Source organism: Pipra filicauda, unplaced genomic scaffold (genome assembly GCF_003945595.2).
Source record: "Pipra filicauda isolate LSUMZ 115617 unplaced genomic scaffold, ASM394559v2 scaffold231_size1239837_pilon, whole genome shotgun sequence".
Taxonomy (NCBI): Eukaryota; Metazoa; Chordata; class Aves; order Passeriformes; family Pipridae; genus Pipra; species Pipra filicauda.
In genome coordinates, this window is record NW_024104345.1 from 68,098 (window position 1) to 88,372 (window position 20,275).

General features: G+C 39.4%; 1 protein-coding gene and 1 long non-coding RNA gene across 4 annotated transcripts in view; one reads left to right on the plus strand and one right to left on the minus strand.

Annotated features, from left to right (window-relative positions):
• Nucleotides 1–114: 114 nt before the first annotated feature.
• LOC114002543 lies at nucleotides 115–7,185 on the plus strand. Its single transcript, XR_003545904.2, has 2 exons — nucleotides 115–227; nucleotides 6,902–7,185. It is a non-coding gene; the product is annotated as an uncharacterized LOC114002543 (long non-coding RNA).
• CPNE4 (copine 4) overlaps nucleotides 5,427–20,275 on the minus strand; it is a 227,611-nt gene continuing 212,762 nt past the window's right edge. For all 3 annotated transcript variants that reach the window (XM_027748558.2, XM_027748557.2, XM_027748556.2), the window contains exons 14-16: nucleotides 15,955–16,088; nucleotides 13,206–13,442; nucleotides 5,427–6,667 (exon numbers count right to left, since the gene is read on the minus strand). In XM_027748558.2, coding sequence (XP_027604359.1) covers nucleotides 6,536–6,667; nucleotides 13,206–13,442; nucleotides 15,955–16,088 — 503 coding nt within the window. In that variant the 3' untranslated portion in view covers nucleotides 5,427–6,535. The remainder of the gene's footprint in view (nucleotides 6,668–13,205; nucleotides 13,443–15,954; nucleotides 16,089–20,275) is intronic.

Genomic DNA, 20,275 nt, shown 5'->3' on the forward strand with positions numbered 1-20,275 from the left:
AGCACCCGTGGCGGATGGGGCTGTTCTGACCCGGGGGGAACAGGTCACCCAAGAGGGTGACGGATGAAGACGTGCAGAAATAGCCATAGGCACCCTTTGCCCCCCGCCCCAACCTTTCCATCCCTACCATTGCTCCTGTCCCTGAATTCCTTCAGCGAGCCAGTGAAATCCAGCAAATAAGTGTCAATAAGGGGAAAGTGCCCGCGGCAGGTGGAGTTTCACTGCTGGTGAGCACCACTTGGCCACACAAGGTTGCAGGAACACAGACTCAAAACCTTCCTGCATTACACAGGTGTTGAGCAGATGTTTGGGGGTGTCTGGGAAAAAGCGTCTCTGCTTTGTCAAATATCTATGAGGTGTGGAGCTTAGCAGATTCGTGTGTTTTCTCCCAGGTAACAAGTGACAGGACAAGACGAAACGGGCCTCAGGCTGTGCCAGGGGAAGTTAAGGTTGGATATTGGGAAAAATTTCTTCATGGAAAGGGTGGTTAAGCCTGCCTAGAGAAGTGGTGGAATCACTATCCCTGGAAGTGTTCAAAAACCATGTAGATGTGGCACTTAAGGACATGGTTTAGTGGTGGACCTGTCAGTGCTGGGTTAACTCAATGATGTTGGAGGTCTTTCCCAAACTTAATGATTCTATGACTCAGTGATTCTCTGTGCTCCGTGCGAGTGGAGGCCACATAAGGGGGAGGGCCACATTTACAGAAGTAAATTTAATATTGTAGCCAGTGAAAGGTACTGGTAAAGTGGGTGGCTCAGGCAGCAGGTTTCTGGGCAGCCAGGCACAGCGACGACATGCTGGCTGGTAGGATAGTGAAGGGATATGAACACAAGATTCCCTTTCAGTTTCAGTAGAAGTCTCTTTTTTTAAAGACACATGAGTGTTCAGTGTGGTCAGCTGATATCTATTATGGTTTCTCTTTATCCTGTTACCTCCTCTTCTCCCCCGCTGTGCTCTGTGTGTGTGTATGTGTGCGTGTGTGTATGTGTGTGTTGCACTTGAGGCTTGTGGCCAGCTAACCAGATCCGAGAGAGGCTGTATGCACCTCTCAGTGGTTAACTGAGCAGAATTTTGCAGTTCACACCCAAAAATGTGATCCAGAAAACTACCAGCAGCCTACATAAACATCCCTTGTCCCATTTTTACTTCTTGTCCTTTTAAGACATAAACACATAGTGTGTTTAGAAATGCATCTCCCAAGTTCACAGTTCAATGGATATTTCCTCTCTGAGGTTGTCATCTCCACTATCACAGTGATCACTGCATCTTTTCACTCTCTCCTTGGCATTAAGAACAGCAACAGAGATGTTGCTAAATTTAATGCAGATGTGTTTTCTAATGGGGTTCATCAGTAGCTTATCCTGCCTCTCTGTATTCGGGGGGAAGAATGAACCTAAAAATTATTAAGGTGTTAACTCCCAATTTGTAAGCACTGTGACAACCTACAACAGTCCTTACCCCACCAAAGTCCCCAGGAAGTAGCAAAATGCTATTTGCTTCCATTTTAAAGATGTGGAACCAAGGCACACAACAAGATTAAGTGATTTGCCAAGCCATGACAGATGTTCCCAGCCAGAGAAGAGGGCTCCCTTGATGCTCTCACCTGAAGCTAGCCTTGTTGCCACAGCATAATGCTTTTCTCATGTAGCGTGCTGCACAGCTGAGGTGACACAGGATTTCATGCACCAGTAAGCTGGAAAGCAATACTGGGCAAACATACATTTTGGAGAAATAAGTTTTAGTGCTGTAGTTTTCTCCTTTTTAATATTATGTAAAATCAATTTTTTTTTTTTTTTTTTTTTTTTTTTTTTTTTTTTTTTTGGTGCATGCAGCTTTTCATGATGTTAAAGAGGCATGAACTTTGTGTGTGTAGGGGGAGTGGGTGTAGCAAGATGACTGCAACTCTGAATGCAATCAGATGGCAAACTGCTTGCTCTAATCAGTGGAACAAGAATTTAAGTGTCTCCTGAACACAACAGCAAAAGACTTTCTGCAAAGCAGTTGAGATGACTAGCACGTTTTTGGAAGGAAAGAAGAGAATGAAACATTAGAAAATAACCTTCCCCCCCAGTCTGCTGCCTTGGGTAGTCCTCATAATGGCAGGAATGAGGAAATGGAAACACTTTTGGACTGGCAGCCTTCCCAGGAGAGAGGTCACCTAGGTTTCACCTGATCAGTTTGGAGGATCTCCCCAGCTCTGCAAGGAAATTGGAAAAAAGAGAAAAGAGGGGGTGGGCATGCAGCCCATTGATGGTTTGCAGTGAATGCTGCAAGAAAATGTGCAGCTGGGCTGACTATTATCACTCATATAGCTCCAATTGCTGAAATTGCCTCTGGTATAGTTCAATTCTTCAGCCCAGGACTGCACATACAAGTAAGACCTATGAGTGAAGGATGAATGGTGATATTAACTCTATATTCCTTGGGGCAAAATGGCACTTCCCATAAATAAAGGAAAAAAACCAACCTGAAAAGTGTAAACCTGTGCTAGGAATCATCTGGCTTATCCTTCCTATTAAAAAAAAAAAGTTAATGTAAATGTACCAATGCTTTGTGACTGAAATGTCCATGCTACTTAGGAGTAAAGGGAGTTTGTCTAGTAACTCCTTCATGCCGGAAAGACTGGACATACGTTTAGATTTACATAGGAGTTATGACTGAAAGACCCATAATCCCAGGTGAGGAATATCAATCTGAATAACGAGTTCTTTCTGGGAGTTAGCCATGACTTGTTTGAGCAGCCAGAGAGCCAGACTGAAGGAGGTAGCTCTGTTTAACTCACCATCAAAGAACTTAGTGCAATAATGAAGCTCACAAACCACACGCTGTTCTATCAGAATATCTGGTGTGTGGGTAAACCTGAGGGATGCAGTTGAATACTGCAGAACTGCAGGGCCTATGTCACACAAATCTGCACAGAACTGGAGCCTTTCACCTGTGTGTTTGTTGGAATATCACCTCTGCAACCTGCAGCAAGACTTGGCTTAGACCACTGTTCTCCACTGCCTGCTGCAGGTCTCTAACAGATCAAACTTTAAACCTTTTAGCTGTCATCACTTATGTACTTTTGATATTTGGAGACTGTTTAAAAGATGTTTTAAAACAATACTAGTATTATAATTTTGTTTTTCTTTCATACTTGTAGACTCTTTCATCAAATTCTGTAGAACACTGTATTGCTTATGATGGTAAGAACTTCACATGGATAGATTTTTCCTTAGGGTAATAAGCGCTTGGCAGTGTATAACTGCTTTTTAAAAATTGTTGTAGACTTAGTTTCCCCTAAAAACCAAAGATACTACTCAGTTCAGTATCTGGCTCAAGAATAATAGATGTTAATGTATTTTGGGATAATAGGGTTTATGAATATCTTTGGGTTTTCTGGGACTTCTGGATTTTGAATTGGGTTTGAGAGACAGTAAAAAAGAAGACAGGATTACAGTTGGCAGAGAAGATATTTTAGATCATCAATTATCTCAAAAGGACAAGATACAATTTATTTTAAAGGAGTTTTCAGAATTTAAAACAATCCATCAAAAGGCAGTAGAAGTTTAAGTTTGCACTAAAAAATCTGCAGGAGAAACTGATGGCAGTTCAGCCTAAAGGCAGAATCGCCTTGCCAAAACCCTAAGTAGATAATACAGGAGAAAAATATGCTGTTTCAGAGATATATTCATACACTTAATGATATTACCCTGCAAAAAGTCCATACTATTTTATTGCACAGAGTAGCTTGGAGCAATGAAAATAACATTCAAAGCCTCATTAGAAAGCTTTTACCATATGGCTAGTTTTGTCTTCTGTGCATCCTATACCAACTCACCACACTATTACATGATTGTTTGACATGCTGAGATCTGTACAGATTGAAGGAGATTTCTAATTGATTTTTCAATATTGTGGAGGTTTCTCTTCAAATACCTGGAGGGCTGCTATGGAATTGCTGACCTATGTTAACCACTGATAATGATTTGTTTTTAAGTAGACAACATTTATAATCAGGATTGTGTGAAGTAAACAGAAAGATCTGCAGCAACTGGGATTCTCTTGAGGCACTTATAGAGACCAACTACACACATGAAAATGACTGATGGTTTATACAGCTCAGCATACAATAACCTGTTGATCTCTGTGTTTTATGTGATGCTACATTATAGAAGCACCTTGTAACACCTCTGCTAATGAAGAGCTGTAACTGCCCAATTCTGTGTAACCATAAACACTTCAAAAATCAGTTTAGTCAAAGATCATATGTACCAGAAGAACAATTTATCTGATTCCTAATTTTTCCTTGCTGAAAGCTTTCGTTTACTTTCACAGCCTGGCAAATAATAAAAAAGAGGCTTAACCCTTCTGTGGCTGTACATTACATCCCTAAATGCACATCCCAGGGTAAAGTAATACTCTTTAGATGGTGAGAGCACCATCATGCCTCTGAGGATCTCAAATCACTTTTCAAATATTGAAGTCCCCCAGTATTATTGTGAGATATTTATGAATACATGGCAGTGACCTTCATTTTACAGATGAGGAATCTGAGGTGCAGAATAGTTAAACAACTTGGCCAAGATTACAAAGTAATATATTGGAGGAGCAAAGAACATGGAGTCATTGATTTGTCAGTCATGTGCTTTAACGGCTCAGAAATGGTCCTTCTGAGAATAGGGAAGGAAAGAGAAGAAAGGGGGAAATGGGAGTAAGAAACTCGAGATGTTGTAGACCAGAACTCAGATTTGTTGACAGAGTGGTATACGAGATATAAAGGAAGATCACAGTAGCTTCCAGATGAAATACATCCACAGAGGGAGGGTAAGCTCTCAAATGAAGTGCCAGCCGTTACATGGAAGTGTGGATTTGAGATCTATCAGTAGGGACATCTCCAAACAACTTATACCCATGACTAAGAAATACTGGCTGCTGTTCAATATCTGGTCAGCTGAAGGAATCTTTACTAGCAAGCATGAGTGATTACACTGCAGGATATAGATGGAGCAGAACGGAATGTGCTGGGGAGACAGCCCCATGTATCTTGGCTATCCCACTGCCTTCATTTCATAGTACAAAACCTTCAATCAAAGCTGATCCCATGGAAGTTACTTCTAGAGGAGAATCAGGGAGCTAGAGTTCTACATTACCAGCAAACTCATTTAAAAATACGTATTTCTAAAAGAAAATCCCTTGCTCACAGGGGAGGTTTTCCAAAATATTCGGCACTGGCCCAAAACAGCTTCTTCTGGGACTAGCAACAGAATGTTTTCAGTTTGGTAGGAGCATAACTTGTCCAAAGCCATGCTCTTTGGACAGACCCACACAAATTATTTTTTGTCAAATTTTATCCTTAGCTTTTAACAAGTCACATTCTTCACTACTGATTTTCAGCAAAAGAAGAAGCCAAAATTCAAACACTAAAAATAACACTTATGTAATTTCTTCATTTATATACAGAAATATTTCAATTAAAAGATCAATCCACTACCAATTTGTTCTTGTATGTCCTCTTTTTCTTTAAAAAAAAAATGGTGGCTTAAATATTCTTTTGGTACAAAACCAGTTTTTCTCTCAAACACAAGTGATCTGTGTGAGGATGAAGTTACAAATCACCAGTTGTCACAAAATCAGGCTGTGCAAAATTTCTTTTGGAAAACATGTCACACAAAGTTGTATACTGGATGTGAGATTAAAAAATACAAATGAAACAAAATAAGAATTCTCAAACATAAGACATTATAAAGTAGCCAAAATACAACCCATTTGAAAGCCAGCCAGATAGTTTGGATTAAGTAGGCATATTCTAAGACATGCAATGCTGATGGATCATGCCCTCCAAGCCTGTTTACTGCTGTGGTCCAAACCCTCCATAAGTGCTGGATGTGTCACGCTTTTGAAAAATTACTACTCAGGCTCCAGGCTGAGCGGGCATGTTTGGTGTCCATAGTATAAGCTGCTAACATCAGAAATGCCCATGCTTCAGGTCAGGTATCTCTTGAAACACTTTATTAGCCTGTCTTTGGAATATGGAAGTTGAAAGCAGGCAGCCTTGTGTCAGAGAGAGAAATAAAGACAACTGCAAAACTGTGTTGTTTTTATTTTAAACATGCAAAATACAGTTCATGCATCTGCCATTTTGAAAAATCTCTCAGTTCTTAGCAGATTAAACCAAAGACATTTTGTCTATGACTCTCAATAAATATTTCAAAATGCTTTACAGTGTAAAGATAAGAAATATAGCAAAATTTCAACAAACCTGTATAAAAACCAGATACAGATAACTTTTTATTTCAAGGCGACATGCTGTAATGTAAAGAGTTCACTTTTTTTTCGGGATTTTTTTTCTCATAAAAAGTTTTCAACAATACAACCGCTTAACAGATTTAAGCCTTTAGGCTACACATGCAAAAAAAAAAAGGAAAAGGTTATTTTAGTTAAAAATCACCAAAACGTGCTATTTTTTTGTTTTGTTTCATTTTTAAGTACAGGAGTTGTAGACAGTAGCATTTTTCTTTTTTAATTTTGTAAAAGAGTGCAGGCAGGTTCATGGAGCTAGTGTCCTGGAAGACTCGTACTCTGACATACATTTTGGTTTTATCCCTTTGCCATTGTAATAATCCACGACTTGGTTTGGAACTTCAGCCAAAACGCTTTTTGCTAGAGCAGCTGGGGATGCCTGCAGGAAATGGTAGAAAACACAAACATTAACGTGGCTCTCTGATAGAAGTGCCATGGGTTTTAGAGGCGTGGGTGCCATGAGATCAAGGATTATGGTACAGAAATGGAAGGCCAAAAAGACTCAAAGTGAAAGGCACTATTGCTTGAAACTCATTTTATGAGTCAATTTAGGTATGCAGCTATGGCTGCCTGAAAGTGCACTACAGCTAAAAGTTCTCTGCATGTTTTTCAGGTCTGTTTGGATTATTTTAAGTTCAGCGTAACAGAACTTCCCTGCACTCTGAGAGAGCACTATTCACAACAAAAAGGGCTGCAAAGACTTCATCAGTGTTCAATGAGGAAATATGCAGAGCTTGAAGCTGAACATGAATGGACATCACAGTGAAAGGGAGGCCTTCATCACCATTCTGCTCTTCAGAGTCTGGCATGGTGTTTTAATGGCTGGGGAAATTTTTTAATTCAATGAAAATACTTTGTCTTTATTGGAATTAAACCATGGTTACAAGAAAGCTTCAATCCTAGGCTTTGTGGAGGCTTTAAAGCTCTTACTGCAACATATAAATGGCAAGTGACAACCAGAATTTAAGAACTGATAACCCTGAAAATGTAGAGATGGATACAGAGACGACCACTGACTTTCACTCCAGGCAGGGAGGAGGGTTCCCCCTCAGTGCAGTGAGAAACCATGCCCTCCATCGACAACACAGACTTGCTGCCTCACACCCCAGCAAGGCTTCATTTTTAGCAGAGGGGTCTGTGGATGTTTTGTGGGCAACCATTACCTGCATGTGATGCAGGGATTTTCCTCAGCCCCTGAATTCAGCAGTGACAAAACTGGACTCCTGTTCTCCCATGCACCCACTTGCCCCAGATTTTGGATTTGCTTGTTTACAAATGTTTGGGTTGAGCTGGTTCCAAGTCCTCTGGAGCCAGTCTGCTCAGCCATGTCCCCTCTGAGCCCACCACAAAAATGCAGTAAAAATGCAAATACTTAAACACATTAATTTAAACCTCTCAAACTGACATCTATCTCCAGACAGAGCACAGACTGCAGCTCAGACGATGTATGGGAACTCAACTGGTGGCTGGATGACATTTCTTCTGCACACCAAGTACTTTTTTCCAAATTAATGTACACTTTCCTCCTCACTGTTTTGTTATATTGCCAGCCAGGTTTCAAAACTACCCTCTCACAAAGCAGTTGTATTTACTGTTTATTGACCTATTCTGTTGGCTGGGGTGGGATTCTTATCCTTCCAGAGTCTTAAATTGAATCTAAACTATTCATAGACACACTAATCCAGGGGTGCAGAAAGCCCCAGGGCTATTAGAAATTCCAGTATCAAATGTTACAATACTACAAATCAAACAAAGATACTGCTAGCAAAATCAGAAACAGAAGTTTGTAGCTTTTTTTTTTTTTTTTTTTTTTTTTTTTTTTTTTTTTTTTTTTTTTTTTTTTTTTTTTGTAATTTGACTCATGTATGGTATTAGTAACAAATAAAATGAACTGCTATTTCCCTACTGTGACATTGATACCAAAATATTTGTGCAGGCAAAACAGTCTGGAACATTTCTGCATGAACAAACTGGCAAAGCATAGAGCATACTTTGTGTGACAGTGCAGCTGCTGCTCTCAGGTGTAACACAGTAACAGAACCCATTTGTGTTAATCCTGAAAAGTGAAATACACGGTTTTCCAGAGTTTCCCTATTCTTGCTTAAACCTGCTTTACAGAATCATAGAATGGTTTGGGTTGGAAGGGACCTTAAAGGTCATCTAATTCCAACTAAAATCATCAGAAAATACCCTTTGTAATCAGGCAAATGGCTTATTTCTACATTGCTATTGAAAATTACTGGGTTTTAAATCTCCTTTCTGGTATGTCATACCTTAGCCTGCATCTGTGCTATTTTACCAAAGATACAACAATACATAAAGGCTGGAACAGGGAGTGAGGGAAGAGCCCTGGACTATCCCTGCACACATAGGCTGTAGCAATCAGGAAACTTCACTCTGCTCTGTCTTTAAAAATGCTTGGAAGAAGCACTTGCCTGCCATCAGCTTCTCTAGTTCATATGTAGGGCCAGAAGTGGCTGTTGTTATGGGCACTCCCCTCTTTGTATCCTCCTCCCTTCACCACTTCTCTCTTCTGACGTCATATCCATTCTTCCCGAACAAAGGGTCAGCCCTTCAGAATAGGCTCTGTCAGGGCTCAGATGCACAGCTGAATCACTGCCACTCGAGGAGTCCTCAAGTAAAAAGCCTTTCACTGAGGTTTAAGCTAAAACATTTACTGTGCCCACTGGCTCACAGGCAATGTGTGGCCCCACGCAGAGTTGCCCTGCTGGCTTGTCTCCGGGCTTCAGTCTGAATATGGACAAGTGTTGCTTTACTGAATTTCCTTGTGCCAGTGATGTCTGTTGGTCCTGGAGCTCTTTTTATCAGGGAGCATCCCAAAACCAGGGTTAGGGGTGATTTCTTGTCTGACAATTTGGACCATTTGTACCTTACGTACTTTTGTGGTGGTAAAGCACTCTTATTTCTAGACCAGATGGTACAAAAACAAGATTTGTATAAGTAAGTAGACTCAGTAACTTCTGAGCTAAAATCCAGATCCAGTTCATCTGTGCTGTGTAAGGATTACCTTTGCTGGCTTTTTAATACAGATGGAGCATAAATGTTTTACTGTAACATTTTGTCCACTATTAAACTGCTAGAAGAGCATCCTAGCAATAAGCATCTCAAGGTGAATAGTTCTCAACTGATAGCTAATACACAACAATCAGATCAGTCAGCAGCAAGAAAATAATCCCCATGAGTCTATTATTGGTGTGTATTACAAACACAGCTGACTGTTGGTTCATTTCTGTAGCTTCACTATGCTTAATCTTTAATTACAATGCATAGTGCAAAACACTGTTCCTTGCAGTGGCTGAGAGCTGGGCTGCCCACATGCCTCTGTGATAGAGGTGTTATTAAGTCAAAGTTGTTAGCCTTTATGATTAAATACAATGCAGAATGGAATACAATCTATCTGTGGCATCAGATTTGTGCACAGTCAATCTATCATGCGTTACAAAGGCAGAGAAGTTGAGCTCTTAAAATATGACTGTGAGTGGATTGAGATAGGTGATTTTCTTCAACTGCCTTTCAGTGACTGTGAGCATCAATGTTCTACAGTTTCAGGTGAAGGACACTCACATTACTGGGATGGTGATGATTATAGAGACAAAAGTATCACTTAGGTTAAGGGAAAATATGTTCCCTTTGTTTGTTATGTTCTCCTTTAGCAAATTGCATGTTACCCACTATACAATAGGACATATATTTAAGTGTTAATGGTTACCTTGATTTTTATCAAGCCTTTACAACTACAGGATTTGCCAAGAGTCACTACAATTGTTATTATTATTTTGATGGCTTTAGAGATATTCTTTAAAGAGAGAGAAAAAAGACTAGATACTTTACTAAAGTGCTTCTGATACACTACATCACATAGGGCATTAAACCCCTATAATAAAACCTTCTGTCTACACTGAGTCTTAAGCCAGTAAAACATTGAAGTGAGTATGAGTTTTTAGGTATGTAAATAACCCTAACTAATTGAAATGTGTTAAATGCTTGTATGAGTGCTGTGCAGGATAAGAACGTTCTCTGAAGTCAACATTTATTTTTATAAAATAAAAGGAATTCACTCTACAGGTTATTTTTACGACTTCCTTCTTACCCCTTTCCATTTTCTCACGGGGGCAGCTTTTCCATAGATTATTTTTGATCCCTTTGGATAGATACGAGATTTTGAGTTCCAAGCTGTCATGAGAATTGAAGTAATGAAAAAAAATATTGTTTGGATTGACTCCAAATGAATTTTGGTTTACTCTTGCAGCAAAACAAAAAATAAATGTTCACACATAACATTTTCTTCTCTCCTTCTGTCAGTAATAGAAATAATATGGATTTAGGCATAAATAAATACTTGATTTAGCAGAAAAACCTATAAACCTTACACAACTTGATTTGTAATCTTTCTAAAAAGATCCTGCAACATTTTTTTTCTACTTAATAAACTAAACACAAGGTACATTGACAAAAGGGATGTGATTTTTAACTAAATATATATTTTGCTGAAAGCTGTCAAATATAATATACTGATGTATGTTAATTCTTGTGTTTGATCAGAATGGATCTCCCAAATGTGTTAAATCTTCATTTTTCTGTGGGGGAAAATAAGTTTGAATCAAAATATCATGCTCATTTCTCCCATGACAAATTATTTCACTAGTTGATGCAAGATACATGGCCTTTTGTTTGTGCTAAGTAAGTAAGATATCTGTGAATGTCACTTTGTTCAGAGGGAGATATTATTCGGGCTATGATAATAAAGAAATTCAACAAGAAATGGCTATTGTTACAGGCACTCATTCATTACACTGACATTTATCGAGAAGCTGAAAGATCACAATAAACAGACTAATATCAGGTTGCATAAGATATATTGACTTTTCTGATAGAGCAAATACAAATCTATCTCTCTCTATATATTATCTTTGCTACTGAAAGAAAGAGGGAGAAAAATATCACTATTTAACAAGAAAAATACATTAAGATTGCTATACTCTCTCAGTACTGAGGAAGTTAAGCATATATTCTTTTTAGCTGATTTAGATTGTTGTTTGACCAATTCTAGCAATAAAAAAAAAATCACATAGATTCACTCACAAGTTAACACCAGGGGCACAATATATTCAGAACCCAGAACTGCAGCTGTCAGCATGAATCTATTCAATCAGAGATGACTTGAGCTTTAGTATAAAATACAAAGCGAAACTAAAAGTAAAAAATGCAGCTGGCTTTGCCAGTTCCTTGCAGAAACACGTTTTCAACTAATTAAAAGTAGGTCTACCTACTAGCCCATAAATAACTCTGCTGTGGACACTTCTACAGTAGACTACAGTGCAGCACTATGCACTTGTGATTATCTGCTGAAGGAGTCACAAGCTATGAGCTCGTCGTGCTCATATTTGTTTCAGCACATAGGTGACTGTGTGCCACTGGCAGCATAGAAATATGTGTATCTATGATTCAGTAGCCAATCTGCAGTTGTTTGGCACGGTGTCACCAAACTAATAGCACACGGTGAGTTTTGCCTCCTGTGGGGATCCATTGTTTACATAAAGGTAGAAGGAAAAGAGGAACAAGTTTGTTTCTCTTACTCCTTACTAGAGTTTATGAAAGTAAGAAGTGCATCTACATCTAAGACAAATACAGCAAAATTGTATTTTGGAGTGAGAAAAAAGAACAACTCTTCAGAAGAGAAAAATAAAATGAAGGTATTTTGGAAATAGCAAAGAGAAAAAAAAATCTCCAATGGCAACAAAAAGCCTAGAAAACCTAAAGAAATGTAAGAAGTGTAAAGCCATATGCAGAGCAAAACCAGCCCAGAGCTGAGAACTTCTGATTAACATATCCAGATCTAAGGATCACTAGTGTATGGGAGCAGATTGGAAGAATCAATCTCATGAGCAGAGTGAGTCAGTTACACTGTGAGAAAAGAAATTCTCAAGTCAAATACTAAGGATATTCTTCCTAGACAAAGGTGAACAAGAAAAAACAGTCTGGAGAACCATATAAATGTAATAGAAGAAGTGAGGGGAAGGAAGGGAGAGAAAAACGGAAAAATGAAGGGAAAGAGATGTGATCAGCGTTGCAGAGGAACATAATGCATGCCTCCATATGGAGGAAAAGGGCTCTGAAAAACCCATCTGTGTGTGGGAAAACCCCTTCTGTGGGTGAACACTATCTCTACCCTGCTGCTGAAAAGTCCCTGGGGCAGATGCTGCAATGTAGGGCAGGTAACTGAGAAGTACATGACCAATGCATTATTTTAGATTTGGCAATTTAATGCTGTTCCTGTTCCTTTCTTTCCTAAAGAGTGTCTTCTGCACCACACTGGGCTCAGTCAGGAACAGCTGGCTGAGGGCACAAGAAAGCTCCTAGTAATGCCACTTTCTTGGTTGTGTTCTTGTACAGAATGTGGGAAAGGGTTTGGAGGCAACCAGGATATTGTGGGTGGATAGTCCTGGATTTGAGAACTTAGGGAACTAAATTTTAATGAGGGAACAGCCTCGTGGGGAACACTGTGAGAACAAATTCACAGCCATTTCATCTGCCTGTGGAAATGAAGGGAGATGGAAAGCAGAACACAGTAGTCCTAATAGAACAGGTGCAAAGAGAATGGAAAAGAGACACCAGAAGGATAACCAAACTAAAACCTGGGAGAAAGTGGAAGCAAGGATTGGGACCACAAAAAGCACATGGATTCTGCCTCATGTCTTCCTTCCCCACCCTCACTAACTCACTAATGGAGTACATTTCATTCTGATTCCTTCTTTTTTCTCTATTTCTGATACAATAATACCATAGACTTACTAAACATTGCATGCACATGCAAAGTTAAGCCCAGCCCTGGGGAACATGCACTATGTGTTATATACATTCACCCTTCTGTGGAATGGATGGGAAAATCAGCTTACATGTTTGAAGTTCCTAAATGGCACAAACTGGACAATGTCTCGAAGCACAGGCTCGCCCTTGGGAGACCTCAAGATCCCATCATCACCGTCCAGCATCTGCATGTCACTAAAATCAGCGTTCCCCACCCCGACAATGATGACTGACATGGGAAGGTGGGAGGCATGGACAATGGCCTCTCTGGTGTCGGCCATGTCTGTGATGACACCATCCGTCAGAATCAGCAAGATGAAGTATTGCTGAAGTTGTTGGACAAGAAGAGAAAAATTTTATCGTTAGTTACTGTCCCAAAGCTGTTTAACCTTGTGCAGTATAAAAATGTTTATGTTAACTCACTCATGTACCTTTGTGAATAGAAAAGAGCCTTTATAGTGACTATATAGCTCTTCCTACCCCAGCCTCCTCAGCTGCTAATTTCTTCTCTTCTGGAGTTTAGCTCTGGTGCAGGTAACTTCCAGAAGCTGGAGGCAACCAAAGGATGCTCAGTGTAGAAAAGGTGGTTTATAGCTGCTAGGGCTGGGAGAGTCAGATCTTTGGCTGGGAAATCTGGAATAGTCCTGACATCTTCACTAGCCCTGTTTTCCATCTGCTGCACAATCACTTCTGCTGACAGTTTCCCATTACATTTTTTTCCCTTTGGGAACCAGTGGGAGGCAGGGAAGAATGGGGTATTGAAGCGTTACAGGCCTGTAGCAGAGCTGTCAGGAAGGTTGTGACAGCACTTTGCAGAGGAGCTTTGCTAACAGGCGAGAGGGATGGGTGCAGCCATCTAGCTGACCCACTGCTGCCTGTGGGAGAAGCACCACGCCGTGGCAGGCCTGCTGCATACTGCAGAGTAATGGGGTCCCTGAGGAGAGCAGGGTGGGAATATATCCATTTTCAACCACTTCATATAGAGTCCCGAGGAGAGGTGTTCTCATTCTCTAAAGGAGAGCAAGCAATTTTGTGACCTTGTAATTTCTTTCCCTAAACTCCAAAGCCCACTGAACTGGGATCATGGGCTGTGACATATCTTCACTTGGTAATGGGGAAGAGTGACTATCACTTGGATACTTTATGAATTGTTAAGCAGGTGGAGTCTTTCATCAAATGTGCATTAATAGGAAAAATGAACAGGTCATAGAATTTAGTCACTCTGCATGAGCAATACCAACACAATAAACATCATTAATGTTTATGTATACACAGCTATACTATCTCATATTGGCCTTTTTAGCCACCAACGCGCTTGCAACAAATGGGGGTAGAGCTCTTCCCAAATCTTCGTTTGCGAAGCCCAGCCATGATACACAGCTATATAAACTCAGACTGTTCTGTTCATCTCATCCTGTCATGAATAAAGCAAAACATGCAGGGAGAAAACTTAATCTTTAACATTCATGTTATAAATTGGTCTTTAGACAGAAAGGGAGGAAGCTTAGGTATAGAAGAATAAAGGAACTTATTCAATATAACATATTAGTTCAGAGCAGCACTGGGAATGGAGTCAGCCACCTCAGGATTAGGTGGGTATGGAAATTCAAATGTAGCAATTTCTCATTTTAGGACTGGAACCCTAAGCACCATTAAGATCCTAGAAACAACAGTGGAGTAACAATCATAGAATCATAGAATGGTTTGGGTTGAAAGGGACCTTAAAGACCATTTAGTTCCAGCCTCCTTGCCATGGGCAGGGACACCTTCCACTAGATCAGGTTGCTCAGAGCTCCATCCAACCTTCCAGGGATGGGGTATCCACAGTTTCTCTGCGCAACCTGTTCCAGTGCCTCACAATATATAATTTTTTCCTAATATCTATTCTAAACCTACCCTCTTTCAGTTTGAAGCCATTATCCCATTTCCTGTCCCTACATGCTCTTGTAAATGTCAGTCAAAAGCCCACACTCATGAACAGAAATATTTGGGAACTCCTGCCTTAATAGGACTTAAAAAAGGCTCAGCACATAAAAAAAATTTTGGAGAGAGCTTTAGCCCTGGTGATGAGATGTATGCCAATGCACAGCTCTATTCTGTTCCTAGACATAGGCACTTTTCTTGCTGCAGTATACAAGGTCTCTCTTATATCCTTTGCTTCCACAGCACTGTTTTTATAAATGTTTCACACCTATTCACTCACATATTCTCTCCAATCATCTCATTCTCCCTTTCTCCCATGCATTTCAAAGACGTACATTTAAAACATGGTCTATGCTGAGTCTTTTAGCCCAAGAAATCTGTCCTGGCTTTTGTATCAGATGCAGGCTAATAGACTTGTCTTCTGATTTCTAAAAGGCACAAGATGCTCCAGCAGTAATAGCAAGTTGAAAACTGTATCATTACAGTTTTTAAATGAATGGTTGGAAAAATCCCCTAGGTGAACAGAAAAGTTTTATTACACCCTCTGCAAGAGACTTGAAATTGGATAGTTTGTGTAGGGAATCATTTGAACTCATCTCTTTGTATGATCAAGACTTCTAGGGCTTCTAGCCTCTAAATTTTTGTAACCTTAGTGGTGCCATTTACATTTCCATAGTGAAGAACTGGGTGTGTTACAGTAAAACAGTTCTAAAAGCAGGAAATAGAACTGTGGGGAAAGTTGTGACTATTGAAGCTATAAAGGCTCCAGCTACAGGGACAAACTGCCTTCTATGAAAACAGTTAGTAAAAACTGTGAAGGCATGATCTGCATACATGAAAAGGCCTTGTTTTGATGGCCTATAGGAGATCTATCATAAGACAAGAAAAAAGGCAAACACAGCATTCTTTCCTTACCGAGGCCTCCTTGGTGTTGGTCTCCTCTGATGCTGATTTTGCCACTTTCTGGATGATGGGAGCAATGTTTGTTGGCCCATACAGCTGCAGCTTGGGAAGGCAGCTCTGATAAGCCTCCACAACACCTTGTATTCCTGGCATGAAAAGCCACACAAAACAAAAGTAAATTTGGAGCACATTGCCAACTTCATGCTTGTTTAAAATGCAAATGAAAGGCAGGTTCTTAATGAATAAATAAAAAGTATCACATGATTAGCAAGGACTAGCAACTTCAGATAATTTCCAAGAAGCTGTCTCTAGCTGTCTTGAATCTAGTTTGTATTATAGAGTTCATTATACCATGCTTCTCTTTCCCAGTAGTTTTTAATGTCTGTTTTCAAGGTATCACCTTACAATACCATAGCTTCCACTCATTTCAGTTCAAGATGTGAGTGATCATTTTCTGATCACCAGCAAAGATTCATGCTGAAAAGTAGACAAAAATTAAAAAAACACTTCAACACTTCTCTCTCCTCTTCAGATAAGTATTTTTGTTTATCGTGATAGTTGCCAACAAATTTGCCCCTTGTACTTACACCCTAAATCTGTTAAGGAATTCAGACATAATTTCAAATACCCGACTCCCCTGTGCTAAGAAAATTTTTCAGGGTACATTTGCATAATTGCTCAGGTTGAATTTGACTATGACCAAAAGCTGTGAAATCTTGGAGGACACAGCAGGATGCTTTGCAGTCTACAAAAAATGAGCTTTAGTTGAGAAGTTTTGATGGAAAACTAGCTATTTTTGCCTTTATCATTTCACAATATAGTCAGATCAGGGAGCACAGACTCCTGCTGACACACTTGACAGATCACAGAATGAAAATTGGTGTTTTCAATCATTTGAGAAGAAGGGTTTCTTCAAGTGATGCGCGTCAGCCTCCACACTCAGAACTCACAGTTTACCAGACCTAACGGATTAGAGGTTTAAAGTTGGAAAGAAAGTGATAGACTGAAGAGCTTCATTGAGAATGCTGAAAAATGAAATGACTTTACTAAGATGCTTAGATAGTTTCAGTTTGCACTGAGACTAGCTCACTCATGAGATTTTACTCAGCCATGTTTCCAGGATATATGGCTGCAGATTGCTTACTGAGAACAGGGAGTTGTAATTGTTTTACAGGGATACACTTAAACCTCCCATGAAAAAATGGTGGAGAACACAGTCTTATCACTCTGTAGATAGCTACAGACATATTTTTGCATTGCAGTGCCAACAGACAAAAGAACTTGCTCCAGTTATAGCTGTGATTGGTTAAAATGTAAAGTAATGTTACAAAATTTCCCTTGGCAATTCCACCGACTAAATTACATATTGGAAAACTGACCTTTTGTTAACTCTCAATTTTAAACTTGCCAAGGATTTCTTTACATATACTTACTGACCTTGCATGAAGGCCTCATAAATCTTCCCTAAGTTGATGACAAGATACACCGTAGTTTTTTTCTAACACATTAAAATAGTACAAGATAAGCCTTACTCCCCGCATTCGACACAGACTTAGCATCGTTCATGTCAGAAAGTTGCTCTCATCTTAGAAAGAAACATGTTCTAGAAGTATAATTTCTTATTTGCTATCTCCGATTAATACATTTTAGAACTATCTACTGTCCATCCAATCCCAACCAAACAGGTTATTTGAGTGGATTACTTTGCAGCTTACTCCTCTTGTAGTCCTTTATTTTAGACACAGACAATATGCACAATTTTTTCACAATTCAACCCTCTACATTTTTATTTGGAATCCACTTTCAATAGCTCCAATGTAATACAGTGTATGCATATAATGACCAGTTTTAGATGGATGTGTGGAAGCATTCATTCAGATTAGAGGTTGTCACCTAATTTCTTCCTCAGACAATAAAGAAAATATTAATTATAAGACTATAAAAATAATATGCTATAAATGTACTAAATTTAAAGCTATAAATACCAAAATTTTCAAGAATGGAAGTGTTAATGGAGGAGAAAAGGTGAAGGTATCCATATTTTATGAATTCCAGTGATTTTCATATCAATACACAGTCCTTGTATGCAGAATGATGCTTCACACTACCTTATGCCAGCAAAAGCTCTACTTACACAAACAAAGGGACTTCATTTCTCAAAGACAAAATAGACACATACTTTTTATATTGCATTCAACTGCTTTTCTTGGTGTAAAACAAGATACTCTTCAGCAATTTTCCTTTGTTTTCTGGCAAATATGCCAGAATATCACAAGGATAGTCACTAAGCACTTTATCTCCCTCTCACTCTTGCATCGTTTTTCACATGCCATGCTGGTGTTACTGCTCCCTGTGTCACCTAATACGGTGAGAGCATCTAGAAAGCATCACAGAACAATTGGTGGTTGGAACTAATCAAGCATCCAAAACAGGCAGATGAGCAAGCTGCAGCAGATGATTAAACAACATATTTTCTGGTCTGTCTCCTTTTCTTGCTTTCACCCAGATGGATATTATTTAAAAACGTATCATTTATGACAAAGAAGTGCTTTTTATATCTTGCAGATAAATGCTGCAAAATTTCTTCCCTGGCCTTCTGGTTGTGCTGCAACCGTCTTTTTATGTTTTCTTAGGCCTAGAACCCCTTTCAGTCAATGGGTTAACTTATAACAGAATCTTATGCAAAAAACTAAATAAAGTTTAAATGTATAACAAATATTAAGTGACATAAGCCAAGCCTCACAGAGCAGCTCCTCCCTTTTCTTTAAATCCCTTTAATTTCCACTGTTACATTTTATTTTGCATACAGTGTGGTTTGGATAGTAAATGCTTAACTTGCAGAGGGTTTGTCTGTCCAAACTGATCTGCTGGTGGCACTACATAGATGTGACAGCCTTTTCAATCAATAAAAATCATTACATGATTTTTGATATGATTAATGATATGATATCATTAATGCCAGCGTGGTAAAAGAATTAGCCTTGGACTCAAAAGAGGCAGCAAAGGAGGGATTAAAAAAGTCTTCTCTGCATGGACTGCTAGAGCTTTTATCTGAAGTATGCAGAGGGTCACAAATAGCCCGCATTTAGATTGGGAAACAAAGCTGTGTTTGAACACTACCTGCATAAATATGTTATCATCTAATGCTGACCACTGTTAACTGTTTTAATAACACATTATTAAATATGGTGGTCCAGACAAAATTCTGAGGTCTGTTTTGCTTTCCCCACCCCATCTCCACACCGTCAGTGTGACTAAAGTCTCAACGTCAAGCTGGCTCACAAGCTTACAGGCACTTCTAGATGCATATATGTAATCTGCTTCTTTGAACTCCTTAAAAGCACTGTAAGAAGCAGTGTAAACACATCAAGCAGCTGTAGGACTTATGCCCAATTACATTTCAAGCACATGAACTGCAGAGGCTGGGGCAGTCCGACAATCCAAGTGCAACAACAAAGCAGGAATGCCCACTGAACCAAAAACAGAGGTCTTGCATTTAAGATGCATGAACTCTGAATTCTTTTAATGTATCTTTCCCTTGAATTGCTTGTCCTCTCTTCCTCACTTCATTTCTTTGCATCTTAATTCTGATCCTGAACATGTTCTGCTGACCATGCCTGAAAGAAAGACACTAGTAAGCCTGAGAATTTGAAAAGCAAGAGCATTTTGAAAGACCCATTCAGTATTCAGGTGGAAGCAGAAGGATAAGGGAGAATAACAAACTGAATTTTAGACAGCAATGATCATCCGACCAAGACTCTCAACTGTTATTCTGTTTGGAGATTATTGGAGATTTTACAAAAACAGCATCAGTCACTGCAGACCTCACAAATACAAGGCATACAGCAGCATCTTCTCCATGAATCTGGCCTCCGACTACTGAGGATTAGCGATTGTTGCTAAAATGTACAAATATCTTACACTGTGTTAAAACAGCCTCCTGCTGCATTTGCAGTATTTTTCCTTCTACCACAGTAGTCCTCACCTACTTCCCTGACCCTTTGGTGTTGGACACTGCTGGGCTGACAAGCAGCAGGCTACTGTTGCTATGGGTCTGGCCAAAGAACTGGCTCTAAACCAAGGGAATCTTTGATCACAGAGGTTCACAGCCTGCTTTTTCATGTCTTGCTCTTCTTAGCTGCATAACCTATGATGTTGATGTAGCTGAAGATCTTGAATGAATTCAGAAGACATAGCTTTAGTTTTCAGAAATGCTAGTGATTTTGCGAAATACAAGTGCTGAATGTCCACCACGGTGTACTTTCAAAGGGACCTACTTTTCAGGAAATTATTGTATGGCACTTTCTAAGGTTTCTAAAGCTAAGCTCGAAGG